The sequence below is a fragment of the Tachyglossus aculeatus genome, chromosome Y2 (genome assembly GCF_015852505.1).
Source record: "Tachyglossus aculeatus isolate mTacAcu1 chromosome Y2, mTacAcu1.pri, whole genome shotgun sequence".
Classification (NCBI taxonomy): Eukaryota; Metazoa; Chordata; class Mammalia; order Monotremata; family Tachyglossidae; genus Tachyglossus; species Tachyglossus aculeatus.
The window spans coordinates 203,645-231,068 of NC_052094.1; the positions used below are offsets into that span (position 1 = coordinate 203,645).

A 27,424-nucleotide genomic window follows, 5' to 3' on the forward strand; every position below is an offset into this window, starting at 1 on the left:
CCTGGGAGGGAGCATGCAGAATGAATTGAGTTACTTAACTGACTGGTATTTTTAAGGATGGAGAGCTTATTCGAGTTTAATTTTTGGCTTGCACTTGAACCAAGATTTTGGATTGCAAGTTGAAAAAAATAGAATCGAGAAGAAGGGAGTGGGTGTACCCTGTATTTCATTCTAGAAAGTAACTAGCAATTATAATTACCTTGTTAGGTGCTCAGAATAAAAGTGGCATTGCATAAACCACACTGAGCATCCATCGTGATTAGAAAGTACTCCACACCTTGGAGAGCAGTGGAGACATAGGAATAATTTGAAATGCAAATGAAATTGAGGGGGTAGTAGAGAGAACGTATAAAAGACAGTAAGACAAAACCTTTCAATTCTCTTAAATTAGCAGACTAATGTGTTCCAGAAAGCAGCGTCGCTCAGCTCTGTATTCCGAGGTTACATTTCATCAGAATATAAAACGGGCAAATCCATCACTTTTCTTTACTCAGGCTTTGGAATCGAGATTGAAGTGACAATTAGAAGCTGCTTGCTTGGGTTCACAGGCTTGAATGTATTGCATGGCTTTATCTCATGCCATTCAACGTGGTGGAGAGATATCAGTGATCTCGGTGAGTACCTGCTAACTTTATCACTCCTTCTCTGGATCTTTTCCACCCCCTTTATTTCTTTTCAGGTCTTATCTACTGGGCAACCCTGGTTCTGTTGTCTAATTATACATTCCTGGGAGAAAGCAGTCTGCTTTTTAAAGCTCCTTCAGTGACTGAATTGCAAGAGGGAGGAAAAGTCACTTGCAGCATGAGATGATCCCAGCTAATCTGGGTATTAATGCTAGCTATGGAATGCTTAATGTCTTTGGGAGAAAATGGTCTCACCCGCAGCCAGGAGGAGATAAAACAGGTGGTCACTGAACCTTCGCTTGACACGATTCTCGTTACATTGGCTGCTAAGCCATTCAACATTCTTATTATTGTAATTGCCAGGCATATCGGGGGAGGGGGTGGGGGAGTTCAGAGCAGTAAAAGTAAATTATTAGACAAAATAAAATCCTTTCGTTCATCATAATGCTACTTCTCTGCATAAATGGAGAGGAGATCTGAGTGAAAAATGGATTCAGAGAGGGGCTTGGTGTTGACAGAATTTTTCTCTGCCAAAGTTTTATACCGAAAACCAATGATTTCTTCCTTCCGTTTGAAGGGCAGAGGGGGACTGCTGTTAGCGTCATTTTCGGTTGCCAGGGTAACATCTTCGGGCCATTTTTATCTGATAAAGGCAGTCCAGTTGATGTTATGCGTTATTCATCACAGTTCCAATCAAACAATCAGAATTGTTTGCTTACACTGGGGATATTTAGTAGGATCAAAGAAACCCTTGCAGAAACTACTCTAGCTTTCACTGCTGGTAACTAGCTCTTGATATTTTACTGTAAGTATATTTACTGTTGGGGGTACTGTAGCGAAGTGGTGCTTTGGGGTATTTAAAAGTTTTCTCTCATCAGGACTGTTTTTCTAAATGGGGATTTCACTGTTACCAAAAGAAACTGCCTGGATCCTTCTTCTGAGCGTTGCTTTAATGAATTTGTCTTATTAATGTCATCCAAAATGTATGACTAGAATTGAAAACCGCCCTCACCCCTATTCATTCTAGCCAAAAAGGAATGTCTATAGATGCTTGAGAGGACAGCCAACTGGCTCAATTTTACTTTTAAGGAAGTTTATTAGCTTGCTGTTGAGATAGTTCAGAATACTGTTATTAAGCAGGGAGACCCAAATTTTGAAATCCATTATGGTGATTCATTTTACTTGTGAGGCTGCCAGCCGACTCTGCTATACTTTTTTTAAAAAAGGATGCTGTAAGGGAGAACAGAAAAGAACAGAATGAAAGAACACTTGTTGGAAATGAACATGTCAGCATGTATCATGAAACCAATGTGGTAGAAGCCAGTAATCTCCAATTCCCAGTCAATGGGGATTGCTTCAGGAGAATACTAAATTGAAAGACTCAGTGGTAGATCAATGTGGAGAACAGCTGACACTATTTTAATGATGCTGATCAGCAGTCAATCGTTGTAAAAACTGGCAGACTGTGTATTTTCTAATATATCTTCCAGTCATTACGTAAACAAAAAAGTCGGACAGGAAGTTTATTTTGGGTACAGTTTGTGCCTTTCTTGTCAGCATACCGAATGCTTTTTGATAAATATTTAAATTCCTAATGAAAGGGCAATGCTATGCTTGACATACATGCCCAAAAATAGGGGCTTAGGATGGCGCCCCATCTTTTGAAAGGATTTTACAAATGCTTCTTCTTTCCATCACGGGTAATTTCAAACTCTCTATTTTTTTTTCTAGGAACTCATCTGATCATTTTCTTTCAAAAAAGAGAAGTGTTGAATTTGTAACATCAAGGATGGATTATCCAAAGATGGACTACTTTCTGGATGTTGAGTCTGCTCACAGACTGTTTTACAGTCAAGGAGCTCAAGGTAATAACATTCAAGGGGGAATGATGGGAAAATCCCTAGGTCAGTGCATTTTCATTGCTACTAGTGCTATAACCCAAGGTCAAAATCTTCAAATCTCCACCAAAATGCAGGTTAAATAGTCTTGGGCAATTGTTAGGAAAGAGTGAGCTTTGGCTTGAGGAATTTGGTGGACTGCTGTAACTGGCCCCAGCCGAGGCTCCTGTGGAAATTTGTGTCTCAAAACAGAAAGACCTTAAAATGTTGTGCTGAGATACCCCTCCCAATTGATCAAGACACCAGGAAAAGATGATACCTAATCTGGAGGGGAATGTGTCAGCAGGAAATCTAGGAGCCAAATAGTTAACCTGAGTAACTAGATGATCCTTTCTTTTCCTACTTCCATTGATCTTCAGTTAATTTAGCCATGCTAAGAGCCAGGGGGACTGATACCCCCTCCTTCAGGAGGGAGTAACCGATGCACTTCTTAATGGCAGGCAGACTGAGAAATGTTAGAGTGGGTACTTTCTTCACCCCTTTGCCAGGTTAGGAGTTTACCTGTTGGCCTGCCTGTAAAATGAGAGACATATTTTCACTGGTAACTGCATAAAAAGTGCCTTGAGCTAAAATTCCTCTGAATGCATATGTGTATCTCTGAGGAGATCAAAGCCCTTTATATGAACTGAAAGGCCAGAACAATGTCCATTGTACCTTCTGTACCTTGTTCAGTGGACTGAAGCAAGATGGTCTTATGAAGGAATGTGGCTCTGGGAATCTAAACCTGCCTTCAGGACATCTCCATCTGGATGTCTGCCCGCCACCTAAAACTCAACATGTCCAAGACTGAACTCCTTGTCTTCCCTCTCAAAGCCTGCGCTCTCCCTGACTTTCCCATCTCTGTTGACGGCACTACCATCCTTCCTGTCTCACAAGCCTGCAAACTTGGTGTCATCCTCGACTCCGCTCTCTCATTCACCCCTCACATCCAAGCCGTCACCAAAACCTGCCGGTCTCAGCTCCGCAACATTGCCAAGATCTGCCCTTTCCTCTCCATCCAAACCGCTACCCAGCTCATTCAAGCTCTCATCCTATCCCATCTGGACTACTGCATCAGCCTTCTCTCTGATCTCCCATCCTTGTGTCTCTCCCCGCTTCAATCCATAATTCATGCTGCTGCCCGGATTGTCTTTGTCCAGAAGCTCTCTGGGCTTGTTACTCCCCTCCTCAAAAATCTCCAGTGGCTACCAATCAATCTGCGCATCAGGCAGAAACCCCTCACCCTCGGCTTCAAGGCTCTCCATCACCTCGCCCCCTCCTACCTCACCTCCCTTCTCTCCTTCTACAGCCCACCCTGCACCCTCCACTCCTCTGCCGCTAATCTCCTCACCGTGCCTCATTCTCGCCTGTCCCGCTATCAACCCCCGACCCACGTCATCCCCTGGGCCTGGAATGCCCTCCCTCTGCCCATCCACCAAGCTAGGTCTCTTCCTCCCTTCAATGCCCTACTGAGAGCTCACCTCCCCCAGGAGGCCTTCCCAGACTGAGCCCCTTCCTTCCTCTCCCCCTCGTCCCCCTCTCCATCCCCCCCATCTTACCTCCTTCCCTTCCCCACAGCACCTATGTATATGTATATATGTTTGTACATATTTATTGCTCTATTTATTTACTTATTTATTTTACTTGTACATATCTATTCTATTTATTTTATTTTGTTAGTATGTTTGGTTTTGTTCTCTGTCTCCCCCTTCTAGACTGTGAGCCCACTGTTGGGTAGGGACTGTCTCTATATGTTTCCAACTTGTACTTACCAAGCACTTAGTACAGTGCTCTGCACACAGTAAGCACTCAATAAATACTATTGATGGATTGATTGATTGATTCTAATCCTAGCTCCGCTTCTGGCCAATCATGGGACTTTGGACACATTGCCTGCTCTGTTTCCCGTAGATTCCTCATCCCAAGTCATTCCACTGTACAGGAATGTTGTAAGATGTTAAGACTGCATTGGCCAGAAATAATAATAATAATAATGGTGGTGTTCATCCAACTTGTACTTCCCAAGTGCTCTGCACACTTCATTCATTCATTCAATTGTATTTATTGAACACTTACTGTGTGCAGAGCACTGTACTAAGTGCTTGGGAAGTACATGTTGGCAACATATAGAGATGGTCCCTACCCAACAATGGGCTCACCCTCTAGAAGGGGGAGACAGACAACAAAATAAAACATGTGGACAGGTGTCAAGTCATCAGAATAAATAGAAGTAAAACTAGATACACATCATTAACAAAATAAATAGAATAGTAAATATGTACAAGTAAAATAAATAGAGTAATAAATCTATACAAACATATACAGGTGCTGTGGGGAGGGGAAGGAGGTAGGGCGGGGGGGTTGGGGAGGAGAAGAGGAAAAAGGGGGCTCCATCTGGGAATGCCTCCTGGGAGAGGTAAGCTCTCAGTTGGGCTCTGAAGGAGGAAGAGAGTGAGCTTGGCAGATGTGTGGAGGGAGGGCATTCCAGGCCAGGGGGAGGGCATGGTCCCGGGGTCGACAGCGGGACAGGAGAGAACGAGGTACAGTGCGGAAGTTAGCAGCAAAGGAGCAGAGGGTGCAAGATGAGCTACAGAAGGAGAGAAGGGAGGTGAAGTAGGAGGGGACGAGGTGATGGAGAGCCTTGAAGCCGAGAGTGAGGAGTTTTTGCTTGATGTGTAGGTTGACTGGTAGCCACTGGAGAATTTTGAGGAGGGGAGTGATGTGCCCAGAGCGTTTTTGCACAAAGATAATCCAGGCAGCAGTGTGAAGTATAGACTGAAGTGGGGAGAGACAGGAGGATGGGAGATCAGAGAGGAGGCTGATGCAGTAATCCAGTCGAGATAGGATGAGTGATTGAACCAGCAAGGTAGCGGTTTGGATGGAGAAAAAAGGGCGGATCTTGGCAATGTTGCGGAGGTGAGACTGTCAGGTTTTGGTGACAGATTGGATGTGAGAGGTGAATGAGAGAGCGGAGTCGAGGATGAAACCAAGGTTGTGGGTTTATGAGATGGGAAGGATGGTATAGTGCTGTCCACAGTGACAGGAAAGTCAGGGAGAGGGCAGGGTTTGGGTGGGAAGATAAGGAGTTCAGCCTTGGATATATTGAGTTTTAGATGGCGGGCAGGCATCCAGATGGAGCTGTCCTGAAGGCAGGAGGAGACCCGAGCCTGAAGGGAGGGAGAGAGAGCAGGGGCAGAGATGTCGATTTGGATGTCATCAGCATAGAGGTGATAGTTGAAGCCTTGGGAGCGAATGAGTTCACCAAGGGAGTGAGTGTAGATGTGTCAAGTACTGTGTTAAGTTCTAGGAAGATCAACGGATGAGACACAGTCCCCCTCCCTCATCAGGCTCACAGTCTATGAGACAAGAATGGGTTTTTAACCTCCATTTTACAGATGGGAAATCTGAAGCAGAGAAGTTAAATGACTTGCCCAAGTTTACACAGAAGGCAAGTGGCAGAAATGGGATTAGAACCTCGTTCCTGTGATTCCCAGGCCTGTGCTCTTTCAACTAGGTCACACTCGGAAGAAGACAAGCTCTATATGTTCAAGCTTCATCACAATTGCTCATTTCAGGTCATTTGATTCTCTGTCCCTTGTGAAGGGGCAGCAGAAAGACAGGCTTTCTTATGCTACTTCATGTGGGTTGCTTTCTGGTTTCTGCCCTCTGTTCCTGGCAAGGTGGAGATTGCATCACTTAAACCCAGAAGAATTATATGCCCCCTCTGAGGACTTCTCTCCATTAGAACAGGGGGCTGCAATGAAATAAAGGGTAATTCTGTGGCGGTGGAAGCCTAGTGACCCTAGGTTTTCCAGCTTTACAAAATGGAGTATTAAAATGGTTTTCAGGTCTGAGCCACGAAGATAATCTAGTATTCTTTGCCCTGGTTTCTTCCTCTACTTGGGAATCTGCTGCTTCTCGGACCCTAGGAGGAAAGGGACTCCCCGAGCAATGAAAAGCCATTCTAGAGTTTTACCAGAAGCTTCTCCTCTTCCTTAATAATTGTGGTATTTGTTAAGCACTTACTATGTGCCAGACACTGTGCTAAGCCCTGGGGGAGATACACGATAATTAGGTCCCTCATGGGGCTGCCAGTCTGAGAGAGGCAGAAGAGGTACATGGTGGATCCGGGATTAGAACCCAGTTCCTCTGATTCCCAGGCCCATTCTCTTTCCACTAGGTTGTGCTACTTCTCCTTCCTATAATTGTTCTGAAATAGGCTCTTCTGATCTCTCTTTCATCATCAACAGTATTTACTGAGTACTTACTATGAGCAGAGCACTGAATTAAGCACTTGTGAGAGTACAGTACAGCAGAATTGGCCAACACATTCCCTGCCCACAACGAGTTTACAGTCCAGATGTTGAGCTATCTCTTCTGAAAAGTTGAGAAGCCCCTTCCCTCGAGTAGCTATTTCTCTACTTCGCCTACAACTTCCTCCAAAGTTCTTTTGAAGCTCCTCTACTTTGTAGCTGCATGATGGTACACTCTGTCCACTCAGGGGAGCTGAAAGGTAAATGGAATAGAGCAGTCAGAGGCTACTATGATGCAGAGGTTATGTTGCTTGCAGTGCTGTTGAAAGCCTAGGAGATGAGAGTGAGGCAGATTTGGAAGCCATCACCTGACTGCTGAAGGTCAGTTCAGCTGGGCCATGTCATCTGAGGGTGAAAACAACTGGATGGGAAGGAAGGAGGGATCCATAAGGGCAGGCAGAGCGGAGCTGATGGCCAGGCGACCCAAGTTGATTGTGGGAAGATTTCCAAATGAAACTTTTTCCAGCCCAATCCTTCAGTGTGGAGGGTTGGGTTTATTTAGGACTTTTCCGGCATGAGCCGGAAGGAGTGGGAGGCTCTGAGGAGCCACAGTAAGGGTAGAGATGGGTAGCAGATGGGGGTGTGGGAGTGGGGGGAGATACGTCTGGATGCCACCAGCTACCCGTGACCCTGGCTTTGTCCTCCAGATCTGCAGCAATTTAAAATGATTCTTCCAAGTGAGGTAGCTGTAACACACAAACCTGCATTTTTTGTGATGCGATTAGAATAATCCTTTTCTAGTGTGGTTCAGACCTAGTTGTAAAAAATAAAACAAACACACAAAAAACCCCATTGGCAAAAGCCTGATTTCACACACTTTTCTAAAAAGCAACACTGGCTGGGAAAGAGTTAAGCTTCTTTACCAATCAACCAATGGCAATCTAACCTCTGCTCTATTGTTTTGTACAGTCTTAAGGTCCCTCTAGACTGTAAGCTCACTATGGGCAGGGAATGAGTCTGTTTATGGCTATTCTGTTCTCTCCCAAGTGCTTAGTACAGTGCTCTGCACACAGTAAGTGCTCAATAAAGATGATTGAATGAATAAATAAATGAATGGCTGAACATTCCCCCGGCATTGATGGAAAGGAATTTTCTGGACTATGTCACTCTTTTCTTTCAGACAATATGGGTTTATCTCTCTCTCTCTCTCTCTCTCTCTCTCTCTCTCTCTCTCTCTTTCATATATACGTACATGCCCTCTCTCTTGGAAATGCATCATTGAACACTTCATGCTGATTTCACACTACTGTGTGCCAAATTCTACTTCACACAAATGTAACTTGAATTCTTCCTTTCATTCCTATTTTTCCCTGAAGTTCAGTAGACCAGAGCAAGTTGCCACAAATTGAACAGAGTAGTCCCTCAGTGGATCAGTGTAGATGAGTCAAGAAAAGAAATGATAAAGCAAAGAGGAAAAAAAGCCATCTATTATATTTGGTGTGTGTGAAAGATTCTTTGAGAATTCTCAAGGCTTGGGACAACTCTGCTTCACCAAATAGAATGGCTTCTTATTTTCTTCCATCTTCATTTTCCTTGGGTTTGACATTCTCTAGGGGCTTGATGGACAGACTGAGACAAGGAATCATGGGAAAAAGAGGGAGAGTCTGAACCGTCTAATTTAGCCTCTCTGTACTAAGTGCTATGGTAGATTGACGAAAATCGGGTCAGGAACAGTCCTTGTCCCATATAGGACTCACTTTTTAAGTATAGGAACAGGTGCTTGAACCCCATTTTAAAGATGAGAAAACTTGAGAATCAGGGAAGTTAAATGACTTGCCCACAGTCACCAAGCAGGTAAGTGGCAGAGGTAGGATTCAAACCCAGGCCCGCTGACTCACACAGGTCCATCAGCTTTCCACTAAGCCACAGTGCTTTCTCTTCCTTCCTTCAGCACTTGCGTACATAGTAATAATAATATTTGTTAAGCACTTACTATATGCCAGGCATTGTATTAAGTGCTAACACTGCACTAAGCACTGCCCCTTTGTAAATATGTTTGTCTGCCTCCCCCATTAGAATGTAAGCTCTTGGTAGGCAGGGACTCTACCACTTTATTTTGTACCTCTGTAGTACCTAGGATAGTGCCTTGAGCCCAGATGAGGCTCAATAAATATGTTGGCTATTATTGCTAGTAAATTGAAATGTGGATTATAATGGAATTCTAAACAAAGAGTAAGGTGATGGTTATTTATTAAGCACTTGCTAGGTGCCAAGCACTGTGACAAACACTTAGTATGGTGATGTGCACAACAAGGATTCATTAAATTGTGTTAAGTGCTAGGGTAAATACAAAATAATCAGATCAGTTAGGAGACCTACCCAACATGGGACTCACAGTCTAAAAAGGAGGTAGACTAGGTACTTTATCCTCATTTGACTAATGGGAAAACTGAGGCCAGAGAAGTTAAATAACCCAAGGCTACACATAAGGCAAATTAAGAAAGCTGGGAATGGAACCCTTGTTCTATGCCACTTTGATCACTTCCATGCTTTTTTCAGTAGGCTATGCTTGTTCTCAATCTGCCACTGCATTTTCAATTTACATGCAAAAATAACTAAAAACCAAAGTCTCTCTCAATCGACTGGACTCTAGATTGGGAATTCTAACCCCTAAATTTTGGTCCAGTTTAAAGAGCACTAGTTCCTAAGGAATCATGATTTTCTTCTCTCATCTAATTTGTCTTGTTCAGCAATAAAAATGAAGTTTTTGACAGCTGATGAATGTCATAGTTAATAGCCATCATAGAATATCTTAAAAACTGCTTGGAGAAAGTGACAGTAATCACAAGGCATCACCCAAGGTACCTGTCAAAATTAACTTACTTGGTGGAGGTGAATCATTAGCTTCAGGTTGAAATTGTACTGGAACCTCAGTGATTCCTTAAAATGTCCTCCTGGGTCTGGAAAGGAGTTTCCCAACCCAAGTGGCCAAAGGCTGGAATTTCATCTGTATCCCTGAGGAGAGAGATCAATGCTTGAACTTGGTATTGTTGTCCCCCGGCTGGGAAGCGGATAATTTAGAGAAGTTCCAGAGGAAAAAAAAACAACCAGAAAATTAAAAAGTTGCAAAATAGCATGTAAAGAAACAAGGATTATTGGAGTTCCAGAGTAGGCAAGGAGTTGTCATTAAAACAATCTCATCTTGAGGGCCAAATGTTTTTGACTTCCAATGGGAAAATGCTATTTTGCTTCAGGACTAAGTAGCGTTTAAAATATTCTTTGTTGGTTTTCGTTTTGTTTTGTTTTGTTTAATTAGGGCAAGTTCTCATTTGACTAAAATGGTTTCTATTGTGGTTCTGTCCCAAGGAAAAGTCATTAACTGTATGGCCTTTTTAAAGAAACAGATGAAGGCTATGTTGGATGTGGAGGTTATGAAGCCTCCAAGGACAGTTGGCCCTTTCATGGAATAATAATTATGATAATAATTATCATATTTGTTTAACACTTACTATGTGTCAAGCACTATTCTAAGCACTGGGGTAGATTCAAGTTAATCAGGTTGGACACAGTCCCTGCCCCACATGAGGCTCACTCTCTTAATCCTCATTTTACAGATGAAGTAACTGAGGCCCAAAGAAGTGAAACGATTTACCCAAGGTCACACAGCAGATAAGTGGTAGAGCTAAGATTAGAACTCAGGTCCTTCTGACTCCCAGGGTCAAGCTCTATCCACTGAGCCATGTTGCTTCTCCCAGTAGAAAGGCTTACACCACTCTATACACTTTGTTGGAATGTAAACTCTTTGTTCGCAGGAAACTCATCACTTTACTTTGTACTTCTGAAGCACCCAGTCAACTGCACCACACCAAATGGGCACTCAATAAATGGTACTGCTACTATTACCATTCCTCTACTGCTGGAGCTATGTTTAATGCATATTAACAATTAGAGGGGATTAAGATAAGGGTGGCAGAGTACTGCCTGGAAGGCTATAGGGGAATCTATTACTCAGTGATGAAAGTGGCAATACCTCTTCCAGATGTAATGTAATGAATTATGGGGAAGCCAAAAGTCATTTTGAATTTCTTCACATCATCCTTGGGTGATTCATTGTTTCATTGCGCCTTCCAGTGCTGAATTCTACTTGGACTTTTTTTTTTCTTTTTTTAATGGTATTTGTTAAGTGCTTACTATGTAACCAACTAACGGCATAACTACCTAACTGAACTAAATGCTGGGGTATATATGAGCTAATCAGGTTGGACACAGTCCATGTCTTCATCCCCATTTTACAGATGAGGTAATTGAGACACAGAGAAATGTAGTGACTTGCCCAAGGTCACACAACAGATGAGGGGCGGAGCTGGGATTAGAAACCAGGTCCTTCCAACTCTCAGGCCAGTACTTTCCAAGGGGTTGTGGAGCATTTTACACAGATTCTGAGTTTCAGCTTGCATATGCGTACATCTGAACCTGCTGCCTCTGGGCCTCATTTGGTCCTAGATGGTAGCCAAAGTATTAACATATGCCCAGGGAACTTGGAGATTGCATGGCCTAGTGGAAAGAGCACAGTCCTGTGAATTCTAATCTTTGCTCTGCTGCTTGCCTGCAGTGTGACCTAGATCAAATCATTTAATATCATTTAATTAATTTTACAGTTTCCTTATCTGTAAAATGGGGGGTTGGGGGAGTTAAATATCTCTTCTCCCTCCCTTTTAGATTGTGAGCCCCATGTTGGAAAGGAACTGTGTTTGATCTGAATATCTAGTTATGTACATCATCTTTTAGTGCAATATTTCACACAGTAAATGTTAAACCAATACCATAAACCATTTCTGTGCTGGTTTCCTCAACTGTAAAATAAGGACTAAGTACCTGTTGTCCCTCCTACTAAGGCTGTGAGCCCAGTGAGGAACAGGAACTGTATCCAACTTAATTAACTGCACTTACCTCAGTGCTTAGGGCAGTGTTTGACACACAGTAAGCATTTGACAAATACCATAAGAAACAGAGCAATAAAAAACCCTATTTATTATCACTGTTATTGTATTAACCAGAAGCCCAAACCGCAGATACTTCACAAGAATGACCCACCCCTCTAAATTACAGCCATCCCAGACCCAACACCAGTTGCCTTAGAACCCTTCTCACTTTTCTTATTGATCCACTTTTCACCTAACTACTTTGGAAAGTACCATCTTCCAGAAGATATTGGGGAGAGGTTTTCAGACCTTTCAGGCTTTTGAGTCTAATGCCCCTCAACAATTGACTAGTCCAATAAAAACGTCTCTCCTCTTCACTTTATCCAGTCCATACGGTTCTGTGTAATTCTCCCAGGAAACAGGTTAATCATCTAGTCTAGCCTTAAAGCAGTGTGGCTCAATGGAAAGTGCAAGGGCTTGGGAGTCAGAGGTCATGGCTCTGCCACTTGTCAACTGTGTGACTCTGGGCAAGTCACTTAACTTCTCTGTGCCTCAGTTACATCATCTGTAAAATGAGGATTTGACTCTGAACCCCATGTGGGACAACCTAATTACCTTGTACCCCCCAGCACTTAGAGCAGTGCTTGACAAATGCCATTTGTATTATTATTCCCACTCTTTTATAGCTAGTACACTTCACATCCAATCTCTCCAAGCCTGGGTTTAAAACAAGGGGCAGTGTGTATGGTAGAGAGCAAATAAGGAGGAATCTAGAAATATTAATGACAGGGTGACAAAATGATAATATATTTAGCACTTACTATTGCTAAGCCTGGAGGTTATAGGATAATCAGATCAAACATAATGATATTAATCAAGGATATTTAATTAGTGCTTACTGTGTGGAGAGCAGTGTATTGTGCTCTTGGGAAAGCATGAGCTCACCCAATCCATTAATAGCTACTTTTAAAATACTCAAATGTAATATATTTTATTGCTGACCAAATCATGGAAGTGTTTTACCTCACCATTTACCTAAATAAAGCTGAATTTTTCCAACACTGGGTTTCTAGACAAAGCCAACATCTGTTTCCCGTGATTCAGAGTGCTGGAGGGGAGGAAAAAAAATAACCAGAGAAAATGTGACTGGATGCATTTAGTTGTGTCCCAATCAGTTAATAAGCAGCTATTCTAAAGGCGAACAAGAAAATGGATCAGAAAGCCACCCACACAGTCATCACCAGCCGTAAACCAATTAATGTAAATAATTCACAGGTGCTCCAGAGAGAATTCCCACTCACCATTTGCTCAAACAAATCTGTTTTCTGAGGAACTCGTTGGGACCACCCTCTGTGAGAGAGTTGGCAGGCCTGATGAAGAGGAGCCCAGTTTACCAAGAGCTGCTCCTGACTGTGGAGGCAGGAAAGCAATATCCGGGACTACTATTAATGGAAGATACTCTTTGTCAGGGTTTTCTGAATGATGCCAAATAATGCAGTTTAGAACACATAAATACAATGAACAGTTTGTTGACATTTCACTGGACTTTTGAAATTACTTAGGCTTGAACAAATATGTTCTCATTCAAATGGGTTATTTTATTTTTTATTTTTTAACCCCTCTGAGAAAAAGCACTTACATGCTACTAGACTTGGTTTCCAAACTTTCCACAAAATTATCCAAAACTTTTTCACATCCCAGGAACATGCTGGCTCATTCTCTTCCAACTATAAATCCCAGTTGGCTCAAGGAAGTGGAAAAACTGTTTCAAACATTTCCTTTTCGAGAAAGTAGCTGCATCTTGGCCAAAACTAAAAACACAAACACAGTGTGAGGTCCACTTTACTGAGAACATTCAACATGTACAATCTTCTAGTGAACTGTCATTTTACTAGAAATTGACTTTCAATATAGTTTATTTGAACTGGGATAGGTCCGGATATCAGCTGGGAAGGAAAATAAGGTGACTTGAGAAATTACACTTTGATTCATTCATTTGTTTGTTCATTCAATAATATTTATTGAGCACTTACTGTGTGCAGAGCACTTTACTAAGCGCTTTGAAAGTACAAAGTCTATTGCTGTTCCTCCTTTCAAAGAGTTGTCTAAACATATTTCTTGGGAGTTGGGTGATCTGACTTATGATTTTACTTTAATTTTGATCGTATTTAAGTGCTTACTATATTGCCAAGTACAGTACTAAGTGCTGGAGCATATGCAGGGTAATCAGGTCAATCAGTCCTTGGCCCAAATGGGGCTCACAGTAAAAGGGGGAAAGACAACGGATATTAAATCCCCACTTTACAGATGGGGGAAATGAGGCACAGAAAAGCAAGTGACTTGCCCAAGGTCATGCAGCAGGTCATGCAGAGCTGGGATTGGTCCTCTGCTGTCCAGACCTGTGCTCTATCAACTGTCAATCAACCATATTGAGAGCTTACTATGTACAGCGCACTGTACTAAGCAGTCGTGCAAGTATGACACAACAGAATTAACTAGGCCAAGCTGTGGGGCCTGGGAGGGGAGTTATTTTTTAACTAAGCATTTCATATGCATAAGTACTCATGAACACATGTGATTGAGATTGTAAATTCTGCAATTTTAAGGGATTAACATTTCATGGAAATTGAAAATGGTGGGAAGACGTGATACATAGTTGAAGCACAATTTTCAAGCCAATTTAGGGATGTTTGTATTAAGGTGTGCATCAAAATTTAAACAAATCTATGAAGACTTGGAAATATTCCCCAGTGTGCTGTAGGATTATTTAAGTGCTAAATAATGGCATTGTTCATGATTCCCTCTGGAAAATAGGGGAGAGAGGCCCTTGGTCATGGAAAGGGGAGGTGGTCTCTCCTGTGTTGGGTAGGTGGACACAGTAATGCCTGAAAAGTTTATCGATCAAAATTTGTGAAGAAAAATACTTTATGGATTTCTCAGGAAAACGTATAAATTTAAATAATTACCACAGCAATAATAACAGTGTACAGACCTAAAAACACTGAGTTGCATAAACATTTTAGCACCTGAAATTTTTCCTCTCTGTTAACTTAGGCTGCTCTGATGTATTAATTTTTCTCTTTCCTCTATAAGCATATAGGATATTCTTTACATGTGAACAAACCTATGAGAAATCAGCCCAATTGCTCCTGAAGGACAATATTTGTCACTAACAAGTCAGTACTCAGGCAATGCAGAACTGGAGTTTGTAGTGCATTTGAAATGTTTGTATAAAGTAAGTACTAGAAATTACCCACAATATTTCAACAACTGGCCTATTTTTATAAACATCTAAATTATCTGGCAAAGCGTGCTAAAGAAAACTAGAAAAAAAGGCATCTTTGTATGGTCTGATCAGTTTACAGAATCCTATCCTGACCCAGAAGGAACAAAAAAGATTCAGTGTGTACTGGTTAAAAATAGATCGTATTTTGTTTCTGGGAGATCTTCTATTACACTTAGTTGATTCTGCAATGTTTGGCAACTAGATCTGCTAGGTGACATGCAGAAAAAGAAGCTGCTTGGCATGGCATAACTTAATCTCCGGGTCAGATAAGCAAGGCAGGAATCAAAACAGGCATGGGTTTTTCAAAACTAACCCTGCACCTTATATCTTCTCTAAAATATGCGTAATGACATTTGTTAAACACTTACTATGTGCCAAGCACTGTTCAACAAAATAATCAGGTTGGACACAGTCTCTCTCTCTCTCTCTCTCTCTCTCTCTCTCTCTCTCTCTCTCTCTCTCTCTCTCTCTCTCTCTCTCTCTCTCTCTCCCCCTCTCTCTCTCTCTCTCTCTCTCTCTCTCTCTCTCTCTCTCTCTCTCTCTCTCACTGGGCTCAGAGTCCAGTTAGAGGTGGGAGAGCAGGTATTTCATCCTTATTTTGTAGAGGAGGAAACTGAGATCCAGGGAAGTTAATTGGCTTGTCCCAGGTCACACACAGCAGGCAAGTGGCAGAACTGGAATTTGAAACCAGTTCCTCTGATTCCCAAGCCCATGATTTTTCCAAGTACTAATGCTGCTTTATATACAGAGTTATACCAACGGAAATACCCAGAATGTACTTGAGTGCCCTGACCTCTATCCCACTCCAACTCTTGCTCTTCTGCCTGTCACTCTCCCTATTAGTAGTCCTTTCCCTGCTCCCTCCACAGCTAGATTGACACCTCGGAGTCTGGTTCTATCTCTGTTCTCTTTGCCGGCTATCCTGGTGACTCCCCAGACTCCTGCCTCCGCAGTTTCTCCCTCCTCCTCTTTCCCACTGCTCTTCCTCCACCATTCTGCTTCTACTCCAGTTCCCCTTTTTTAAAAAAAATGGAATTTTTAAGTGCTTACTATGTGCCAGACACTGTTCTGAGTGCTGGGATACATAAAAGGCAATCAGTTTGGGCACAGTCCGTGTCCCACACGGGGCTCACAGTCTTAATCCCCATTTTACAGATGAGGCCACTGAGGCACAGAGAAGTTAAGTGACTTACCCAAGGTCACACAAGTGGCAGAGCTAGGATTAGAATCCAGGTCCTTCTTACTCCCAGGCCTATGCTCTGTCATTCCTTCATTCAATCATATTTATTGAGCGCTTACTGTGTGCGGAGCACTGTACTAAGCACTTGGGAAGTACAAGTTGGCAACATATAGAGAACAGTCCCTACCCAACAATGGGCTCACAGTCTATTCTAGTCTATCTACTAGGCAATGCCGCTTCCAGATCTCCCTGCCAATTGGTGCTCAGGAATTTCCTCTGAGTCAATTAGACCTCTTGAAGGCAGTGAACTGAAGGCAAACAAATTTTACTCAGAATAAGGTTATATATTTATATATGAAAATATATATGTTTATAAGCTCCTTGTGGAAAGTAAACTTGTCTTTTGCTTTGGCTGTTCTTTTCAGTTCAGTGCACTGTGCTTGAAAAACACCATTACTGTTACTAACAAAATAGGTACACTTTTATTCATGTTTATCCATTACACTTCTAGACTGTAAGTTTGTTCTCTAAACTGCAAGCTCATTATGGGTAGGGAATATCTCTGCTAATTCTATTGTACTGTTTTCTTCCAAGAGCACAGTACATTGCTCTGCACATAGCAAGCACTCAGTAAATGCCATTGATTAGAAATTGCTGGCATTTCTTAAGGGCTTAGCTTGGGCAGAGCACTGTGTTAAACATTTGGGAGAGTATAATACAGTTGGTAGACGTTATCCCTGCCATCGAGGAGCTTACAGTCTAAAATAAATGTTCAGTACATAAAGTTAGTATGTGGTACATATGAAATGAACAGGGAGAGCCCGGGGGAAAAAAAGAAAAGTTTTGCTATGCCAATCAAGCAAGCAAGCAGTCAGTGATATTTATTGAGTACTTACTGTGTGAAGGCCAGTTATGCTTGGGAGAACACAGTACATAAAAGTTGGTATGCCCAACTCTGCCCTCAAGGAGCTTGCAGTCTAGTGGGTGGCTACAAAACACCCAATATTAAAATTTCCAGGGCAAGAAGCAGGGCTAAATCCAAGGCAAATGATCTGTCAGGCCTTTACTGCTTATAGTCTGATCATGGTAGTATGGCAGACAGATGGTGCATTAGGGAAAATAAAATTACAAATAAATACTGAGTCTGTGAAATGAATGCTCTGCTTGTCCCCTGAGTCTTTCTGCATCTTCTTGTGAATGTTTTAGACCTGTACTTCGCAAAGTCATCATATATAATACAGTAAGCGCTCAATAAATACGATTGAATGAATGAATATTTCACATGTTCAGAATAGTCAACCAGTTGAATTTCAAGACTGAATTCTCTAGCATTTGAGAGAATGAGAATAGGCAGTGTCTTGCCTGTTTATTTGTGTTTTCTACAAATGGTATGTTACCTAATAAGGAACTACCTGAACCCTTCCATCTCAGAACTGAACCTACGGACATTATATAATGATTTTAGTAATAATAAGAAGGGTATGGACAGAGACTCCCAACAGGAACCCCACCATTGGCCCAGTGCTCTGTATATATCTGTCGCTTGTATTTTCCAAAGTACTTTTGCATCAGTTATCTAATTCATTTTCCCAACATTTCTTTGTGAGGGAAGTGAAAGGCATTCTCCCCATTGTACAGATAAGAAAACTGAGATATAAAGAGACTCTCTAGTTTCACTCAAGGGAAATGGGACTAAAGATAAAAACTCCTCCAGAAGAACCCAGAAGCGATCTTTCCATGAAATCACCTTGTCTCCAGGCTACCCAATAATGATGATGATGATGATGATAACTGTTGTGGTGGTATTTGTTAAGCACTTACTATATGCCAAGCTTTGAAGTAAGAACTGGGGTAGATACAATAAGATTGGACACAGTCCCTACCTGACAGAGTAGACCAAAATAAATAGATTAAATTTGACAATTTAAAAAAATCAAAGGAGAGGGAAAACGCTTTGTTTTTCAAGAGAGATTATTTTGGAATTGTTTCATCAGTATATTTACAAAACAATTTTCATTTATTAGAAAATTTTCTGACTGATCAGTGGTAACAAGTAAAATGGGAAGCTAACATTTCTACAGATAAATGCCTAAATTTATCAGAAGGAATGCTGATAAAAGATTTTAGCAAACAGGGTGTCTGAATTCTAAGCTACCTCCTGTTGCATTTTTGTACATATCTTCTATACATTATTACCTAAACACTAACTCATGTTCTTATCTCCATTTCCTTCTTCCTCCTAGCTTTAATTTATTTTAATGTGCACCTCCCCCACTAAATTGTAATCTCCTTGAGGACAAAGATCACATCTCTGTATTCCATTTTACTTTCCCAAGTGCTTAGTACAGTGCTCTGCACATAGTGAGTTCTTAATACATACCATGGATTCATTATTCCTGAATATCCCCAAATCTAAAATAGCCCTCCCCTCATAATTAGAAGATAGGTGTTGTGAAATTAAGCCCTACTTAGGTGCAATATAAGCCCAAAGAGGTAGAACGAATGAAGGAAAAATTTGACCATGATACGATTTTGACAAATTTACCTTTACAAACATTTACCTCCCTTCTGAAGTCCCTCTTTATTCACCATCTCCCTCCCTGACCACTGCTAACTGTGGTATTGAAGTGCTTATTATGTGCCCAGCACTATTAGAGACAGTGGCTAGATGCAATACAATCGAATGAGAAACAGTCCCTGTCCCACATAGGGCTCCTAGTCTAAGGGGGAAGACAGAACAAGTATTTAATCCCCATTTTACAGACGGGTCAAGTGGCAGATTAGGACCCATAGCTCCTGAATGCCTGACCTGATTGATTCTCCCTGGTGACTGCTCCAATTACTTTTGTCAGATAAATAGAAACCATTAGGAAATTCTATTCTTCCCACAGTCTTTCATATAACTTCTAACTCTCTACTACCCAGTCCCCATACAGCGTAAACTCCTTGTTGACAGGGAAGGTGTCTTGCCCTTCAGTTGTACTTTACCAAGAAGACAGACCTCAGGATGTTTGACTAATACCAGTTCTTCTACTATTACTATTCTACTGGCCTTACTGTCAAAGCAATCTAGCCGGGTATTTGATGTCTCAGTTTAGAGGCTGGACATTTGGATGGCGTAAAAAATCCGGCTGCCAAGTCACCATGAAGAGCGATAAAGCAGAGCAGATTGGGAAAACAGGATTGGAACCAATGCATAATAATAATAATGATGATGGCACTTATTAAGCACTTACTATGTGCAAAGCACTGTTCTAAGCACTGGGGAGGTTAAAAGGTGATCAGGTTATCCCACAGGGGGCTCACAGTCGTAATCCCCATTTTACAGATGAGGTAACTGAGGCCCAGAGAAGTGAAGTGACTTGCCCAAAGTCACACAGCTGACAATTGGCAGAGCTCTTTCCACTGAACCACGCTGCTTCTCTAAGGGACTATGCATCTGGGTCTACCATCTCCTACATTAGAGTTATAAGCAACTTGAGGTCAAGGATCATGTCTTCCGCTCTAATTATTATTCTCATGTACCTAAGAAATGTTCCGGACCCCGCAGCCTTTAATAAATGAATGAGCCCAGAAATTGTGATTTTGAAGTGGGTGGTAAGCAACAGTGATGGAGCCCACCCAATATTTTCAGCCAGATCTTGATTTAGTACATACATGATCTTCAATGATTAGTTCTTGGGTCCAGAGGTCCTAAGATAAATTAATGAATATACCGTGGTTAAGTGAGAGAATAGATAGAAAAATTGAACATATTTGAATAAAAGTAGTACAAACTGTAAAAGATAAACTCCTTGTGGGCAGGGATCACCTCTACCAACTCTGTTATACTTTCCCAAATGCTCAACACACAGTAAGAGCTGTTCAGCAACCTGGATTCTACATGACTTCTAAATCACACCATACCATCAGACACCTTAGCACCCTTCTATTTATCTGATTCTTTGTTATCAATTGGTCAATCTGTGGCATGAATCACTTACGGATGTGATATCATTGATTGACCAGTTAATACAAACAGATAAATACAGGAGTGTTGAAGGGACTGATGATATATGACAAAGAAATCATGGACAGTCCAGGTTTCCCATGGAGAGTTAATGTGAGTTGTCACTGTGTTGGAAAAAAGGCACTATCAGTCAACTACACAGTTAACATTGAGATTGACGATATTAAAGAATTGTCCATCAGGACCTAGCAGGACCACAATTACAGACAAGTGAGACAATATTCCAGATCGAGGGGATAAAGATGGAGGCAGAGGCACCAGAGAAGAGATTTGGCTAGAAAAATTTGAGGTCACAGTTCTAGAGTTGTCCTTTAAGGTGCCATTGGGAAATGAGATACTTAAAAGAGGGAACTGGGAAGGCATTTCCAGATAGCTCAGGAAGGAAAGAAAGACACTTATTTTCTTTTAAATATTTTAAAGGATCATTGTAAATATTATGAGAGGGTCCTATGAAATGATAGGTCTTCTCCAAGGAGCTTCATATTCAGAAGTGGCGTAAGAATGGTCCTTTGAATGAACCAATGAAACAGAATGAATGAATCCAATGAAACAGCTGCTGTTTGAAGAGAAGAATGCATAGTTTTGCACCATTGCAGGTTCTACCCCCTTCCTGCAAGACAGCGCATAGCTGTCATTGGGGATATTCAGTTTTCCAGTACTCATAACCAAATGAGAAGCAGTGTGGCCTAGTAGAGAGAGCACAAGCCTGGGAGTCAGAAAAACCTGAGTTCTAGTCCTGGCTTCACTGGTCTGCTGTGTGACTTTGGGAAAGGAACTTAACCTCTCTGTGCCTCCATTACCTTATCTGAAAAACAGAGATTAAGACTGTGAACCCCATGTGGGACAGGGACTATATCCAACCTGACTAGCTTTCATCCACCCCAGAGCTTAGGACAGTGCCTGGTGCATAGTAATTGCTAACAAATATCATAAAAAATTGTACTTCCCAAGCGCTTAGTACAGTGCTCTGCACACAGTAAGCACTCAATAAATACGATTGATGATGATGATGATAAAAAAAGTGAAGCCCCATAGGTTGACTGTTCCCAATTACACTCATGAGCTAAAGAACAAAGAAAGAAGAGCCCTGATCCCATTCCTCCCAAGGGTTCCCTCTGCAGCTTTTAAGGGAGGAAATCAGCCTGCTTCTGTGAAAATGCTTTAATCTCTCTGCGAGAGGGATTATCACCAAGCCCTGTTTTTTCTATTCAAGATGCCTGGGGCAAGTTAAGGCACCTATGGAAGCCCCCCTTAGAGCACAGACAGCTCCTCTTCCTCCTGTGGCCTGGTAAATTGTGGTTAGAAAATGTCATGGGAAGGTGGGGGGAGTGGGGCAGCATTGCCACAAGGGGACGTGGCCACTGGGCCAATCTGTGCTAGGGGAGCCTGTTGGTGTGGCTCACCCGGGACTATCTTGTAGCATCCTTCTGCTGTTTGTGGTGTTCTCTCTTCACCCATACAAAAGTCAACCAGGTTTTCCTGTCATCTGGAATACTGGGTGAGTAATGAAATAAAATCCAAGTATGCAGGACACATTTCTCAGTTATCACAGGAACTTCATATCATATCCCCCCCAAAAGTGGCGGAAAAATAAAAAAAAAATAATGGCATTTATTAAGCACTTACTATGTGCAAAGCACTGTTCTAACTGCTGGGGAGGTTACAAAGTGATCAGGTTGTCCCACGGGGGGCTCACAGTCTTCATCCCCATTTTACAGATGAGGGAACTGAGGAACAGAGAAGTGAAGTGACTTGCCCAAAGTCACACAGCTGACGTGTGAAAATCATCCACTAGAAGTTGTGGTTTCTCTAAAGGTAGATTCATTCATTCATTCAGTCGTATTTATTGAGCACTTATTGTGTGCAGAGCACTGTACTAAGCACTTGGGAAGTACTAGTTGGTAAGTGGAGAGAGAATAACTCAGTTCTTCAGAATGAGGACGAGCACATGGACAAGGTTTTATTGACAGTCCCTCTTGAGGAAAACATTTCTCATGTAATGATTTAGGCTCCTTCAACCTCCAATATTTTGGAACTCTCTGGGGTAGTTGGCTGGATTTCAGATGCCTTGATTTTTAATGCTATCCACTCAGCAGACTGGGCTCGTTGGTTTTGACAGGCAGCTTCTTTTTCCCTTCCATATTCAGTCTCCCATGATGCTCTGTGATGCTATAAAGAAGGTCTTCCTCTCCCTTTTAGACAACTTGATTTCGAGAAAAAAAAATCCAATTTCACCTTGGTGAGCCTAAAGCAGAGTAGAGAGAAACCAGCAAAATAAGATGTCGGCACCATTGTTAAATTCCTATAGACCTTTTGTCCTTTTTTAAATGGAATTTATGTGCCAGGCACCGTACTAAGTCCTAGGGTAGATACAAGATAGAGTCCCTGTCTCACACAAGGCTCAAAGTCTAAGCAGGCAGGAGTATGATTGAATCCCCATTTTACAGATTAGGTCATTGAGGCACAGAGTAGTAAAATGACTTGCCCAAGGTCATAAAACAGACGAGTGGTGGATCGCAGATTACATCCCAACTCCCAGATCTTTGCTTTTTTCACTGGACCACATTGTTTTGTTGCAATGGGAATCAAGGTGACTTCTCAGAATGCTGACTGACCTTTCCCCAAATGCCTTGTTTGAAAGGAAGAGACACGGCTTAAGGCAACAAATCCGGCTGGAGGAAAAGATGAGAACTAGGCCCAAAATCCTTTGGCAGGGTTATTGCCCATCTGAAAATCTGTGCTGCCACATGTGCTTGCGGAACAGAGCTTCATGACAGAACTTCACTAGCAGCATTAAAGAAAATGCTTTTATTTGCATCCCGACAACACCCTGGGTTCTTCTTTTGGATGATTAGGGAAAAAAAGAGACAACAGTGGTCTCAAATCCCATTGGTGGCTGGGGAAAAGTGGGTTCGAGTTGGGAAAAATATCTCTGGGTTGTGGTGTAAACAGAATGCATTTATATTGAACATAAGGGCTTTCATGAGGGGTTTGTGGTGGGAAAAGAGGATAATGTCTCAGTTCAACTTCCAGTCTGGCCCTTGTTAATTGGTGTCACTCTCCCCACCACGACCAAGAAAAAAAAATGGCACACATCTATCACCCTATTAGTAGTTTGTTCATTCATTCAATCGTATTTATTGTTCGCTTAAGGTGTGCAGAGCACTGTACTATGTGCTTGGGAAAGTACAATACAACAATAAAGAGAGGCAGTTTCTATGCACAATGAGCGCACAATCTTTAATAGGCAACCTAAGTAGCAGACAGATTCTCCCTTTAGGACCCTAATGTATTCCAGGTTGGACACTGACAGGGTATAGATTGCAACCTCCTTCCCACCCAAGCAGACAAAATGACCTTTTCCCCCACCTCCCCAGTGGGGTTAGAGAGGCAGTCAAAAATCCCTTAAGTGCCCCGCCCCCCTCTCCTCCGACCATAGTTTGAAAGTCTCGAGCCCAGTGGAGAGTGGTGTGAATGTGTGAGTGTGTGCGTGTGTGTGTGTGTGTGTGTGTGTGTGTGTGTGAGAGAGAGAGAGAGAGAGAGAGAGAGTGTAGACGGACGAGGTGGTTTCCACTGCTGCCTGGACAATTTTTCCTCGGCGGCTCTTCCCTTTCCGGGGTGAGCCTGGGGCTGCAGGCCGGAGATTGGGGGGCCAACCGGTCCCTGCCCCTTTGCAGGGGACTGCAGGAGGGAGCTGGACGGGAGGGAGGGAGGGAGGGGTTTCCTGGTCCTTGCTCCCGTCCACAGATCCTTAACGGATTTTCTTTCTCTCCCTCCCCCCATTCCTCCTTATCCCTGTTTCTTTCTCTCTTTTTTACCTTCCCCCTCCCCTCTTTTCCCTCCCTTCCCTACTCCCCCACTCCCCCTGTCCGTCCTCCTCCCCTCCCCCCTCCCTGGTCCCTATGCATGCTCCCTTCCTTCCTCCTCCCCTCCTTCTCTTCCTCTCCCTCCCCCCTCTCTCTGTGCTTCTCCTTCTCCCTCTCAGCACGCCGGGCGACCCTGCTCCTTCCTCCCACATTAATGGCGACATCATCTGAAGAGGACATAGACCGGCGGCCCATCCGGAGAGTCCGCTCCAAAAGCGACACCCCCTACCTCGCCGAAGCCAGGATATCCTTCAACCTAGGGGCAGGTAAGGACGACCCTGCCCCCTGCCACAACGCCCCCCCCCACTCCTGCCACAACGCGCCCCTCCACCCTTCCCAATTCCCTTACCCCCATCCCTCCCCATCCTCACCCTCCAACCCCCACAAAGGCAAAGCATCCCTCACTCCGCCCCCACTCTGCCTTTGTGTGTGTGTGTGACTGTGAGAGAGAGAGAGAGAGAGAGAGAGAGAGAGAGAGAGAGAGAGAGAGAGAGAGAGAGAGCATGTGAAACCTGACAGTCCTTCGAGTGCCACATGGGTTTCTCCCACCTGATCACGTCCCCGGGAAAATGCACTAAAGATGCATGGCCCTGCAGGGCAAGGGGAGCTCTTGGGTTGGGCTTGGCCTGGGGAGAGAACTTGCCGGTGACCCTTGGGAGATCGAGGCCTCCCCAGGGAATGGGGAAGAATAATGCACCTACTCCTTTTCCTCCTCCTACCTCTCCTCTTTCTCCTCCTCCCGGGCACTCTGGGCACAATGGATCTGGAGTTGAAGGGAAAACGTGGTCCTAGCCCCATAAGCTAGATGCCCAGGTTACCCTTGTTGAGGATAAGAGGGAAGGCAAGGGGTGGCGAGGAGCTGCCGAGTGAGTTAAAAGTACATCTTTGGAGCCAGCCTGCCCACCTGCCAAGAAGCCCTTCCTCCCCTCTCCCATCCCCGCCCCTCTTTGGGGCTGGGCCTACTTCAGATAAAAACTAGCTGCTGGCCGCCCACCTCCCTACATACTTTTTCCAGCTGGGTTCAGACCAGTGTCTAAGTGGCTCTTGACCTGACCCATCCCCAGCAGAGGGGAACCTGTAGTTGGCATGTCCAAGGGGGCATGGCCTGCTCCCCTTCCAATTAGACTGCAAGTAAACTCCCATCCTCCCTAAATAATCTGCCTATGGTTGGGTGGATTTTCCCTTGAAGGGCTCTCTTTTACCCTACTCCTGCCTCCACCTTTGAGAAGTTGGAGAGAAAGGAGACGCCCCCCCCGTCCCCAAACGAAGGAAAAGATACAGTTATTAAGCAACCATTGGGCACTGACTGATAGCCTCTCCCTCCCTGCTTAAACGAGGCGTGATTTTTCCGGTCAGAAGTTCGCCCTAACCCTTAGTTTTCACAGGGCCTGGTTTGAAGGCATTCTCCCCCAAGCCGGAGCCACGGGAGGAGAATGGGATGCTGTTCTAGTCGAGTTTTTCTATTTCGGTCCACCGTGGGAAATGAGCTGCCCCATGGGTGTTTCTGCACAGACCTCCAGCAGTTTGCTGGATTTCTCAGCTCCGTTCGAGTAGTCCTTAAGCGAGCCGGCCCATCTCCGTGAAGGTGGCTAAACCCGGGTGAGGGACTTTGCCATCAAAGGAAAAAATAATAATAACAATAAAGGTGTTTGTTAAGCGCTTACTATGTGCCAAGCACTCTTGTAAACGCTGGGTTAGATGCAAGGTAATTAGGTTGTCCCACGTGGGGCTCACAGTCTTAATCCCCATTTTACAGATGAGGGAACTGAGGCACCGAGAAGTTAAGTGGCTTACCCAGCGGACAAGCGGCGGAGGCGGGATTAGAACCCACGTTCTGTGATTCCCAAGCCCGGGCTCTTTCCACAAAGCCACAATGCTTCGCCGCTTGGAAAAGACAACCAGAGCTCACTGTGGGCAGGGATTGTCTCTTGTACTTTCCCAAGCACTTAGTGCTGTGCGCACAGAAAGAGCTCAGTAAATACGACTGAATGAAGGAACCAGACCAGGAGGTGGTGAAAAGGCTCAGAAGCAATAATAATAATAATAATAATGACATGTATTAAGCGCTTAGTATGTGCAAAGCACTGTTCTAAACGCTGGGGAGGTTACAAGGTGATCAGGTTGTCCCACAGGGGGCTCACAGTCTTAATCCCCATTTTACAGATGAGGTAACTGAGGCACAAAGAAGTTAAGTGACTTGCCCAAAATCACACAGCTAATTGGCAGAGAGCTGGGATTTGAACCCATGACCTCTGACGCCAAAGGCCGTGCTCTTTCCACTGAGCCACGTAGCTTCTGCCCTGAGTCCTCCCCTGGAAGTGGATTTGCCCTTCTTCCCTTAGAAGTTAACCGGGAAGGAAGCAAAGACCCAGGAGGGCGGTCCTTCTCTGGAGGGTTTTTTATTTTATTTTTTGCAGAAGTGAAGAAGGGTAAAGAGAGCTCCGTGGCTGGAAGCGCTGTCCTTGCCCAGCGGTGCTGAAAGCAAGGGTGTCCAGCCATGGGGCTGAGCTAGTAAGGTCCATTTCCCCCAAGGCAGAGCCCTTCACGATCTAGGCCCGGGAAACTTTCACCTCCCCTGCCCTCTTAGACTTTGCCACCCGTTTTCCTCCGCCTCGTGCCCACCATTCCGCTGCTCCACTCAGCCTGGCGGCTTTGATTTTCCCTCCGGCTGCTTCCTTCCGTGGCTCTGTTTACGTTCCAGCTGGTGGCTGTTTGCTTTCCTGACAAAGTAAGAACCACTTGCAGATGTGCTTTCCTACCCACCCCGTGTTTGAAAGTAATTGTAACCCCTGGTTAAAAAGCAGCAGGCTTTTTTATCCCCTTGAGTCGCAAGTTGTAATTAAACTATTATTGTCGTTATCTGTTTTGCCCAACAGTGGAGAGATTGCATAAACAGAGTAAATGACATAATTTGGGCAAAGAGAGGATTTGGTCTGTTTCTCAACAACAGTTTATAAACAATTAAGACAGGCAGCTTTTATCTGTCTCCCCTTCCCCACTCCTATCATTCACTGTTTATTTTTCACAGTCAAATCGTTGATTAGTTTTACTGTTTGAATTTGATGCCTGGTTCCACGCACCCATAAATAATATATTAAGTTGGGAATCAATTTAAAACCGATTAGTGTTAACATTTGTAAGTAAAGCGTGGCATATCATATCGTATTCTTGATATATGCATACTATGGTATTGAATATTAGTAGAGCCCCAACTTTAGACTATCGTGGTGAGAAATGTTCTTGGAAATTATCTAGCTTTCTATACCAGTGGAGTGGAGTCCTGCAAAGTTATCATGAGAAATAGGTAAGTAGTTTCAAGTCCTGGTCAAATGTTTACTCAATTCTTCTTCTCTGCCTGCAGCCCCATTCCTGTGGTGCTAAACGCTAGGGACTTGGTGTCGTGTTACT

The 27,424-nt window shown here is 43.4% G+C and overlaps 1 protein-coding gene across 3 annotated transcripts in view; it reads left to right on the plus strand.

The window, feature by feature from the left end:
- Positions 1 to 241: 241 nt before the first annotated feature.
- PHACTR1 (phosphatase and actin regulator 1) overlaps positions 242 to 27,424 on the plus strand; it is a 320,885-nt gene continuing 293,702 nt past the window's right edge. The window contains exons 1-3 of one of the 3 annotated variants that reach the window (XM_038768071.1): positions 242 to 614; positions 2,355 to 2,488; positions 24,136 to 24,282. In XM_038768071.1, coding sequence (XP_038623999.1) covers positions 2,413 to 2,488; positions 24,136 to 24,282 — 223 coding nt within the window. In that variant the 5' untranslated portion in view covers positions 242 to 614; positions 2,355 to 2,412. Of the gene's footprint in view, positions 615 to 1,341; positions 1,429 to 2,354; positions 2,489 to 24,135; positions 24,283 to 27,424 lie in introns of those variants that run through there. The other 2 variants (XM_038768074.1, XM_038768072.1) reach the window with 2 other exon arrangements.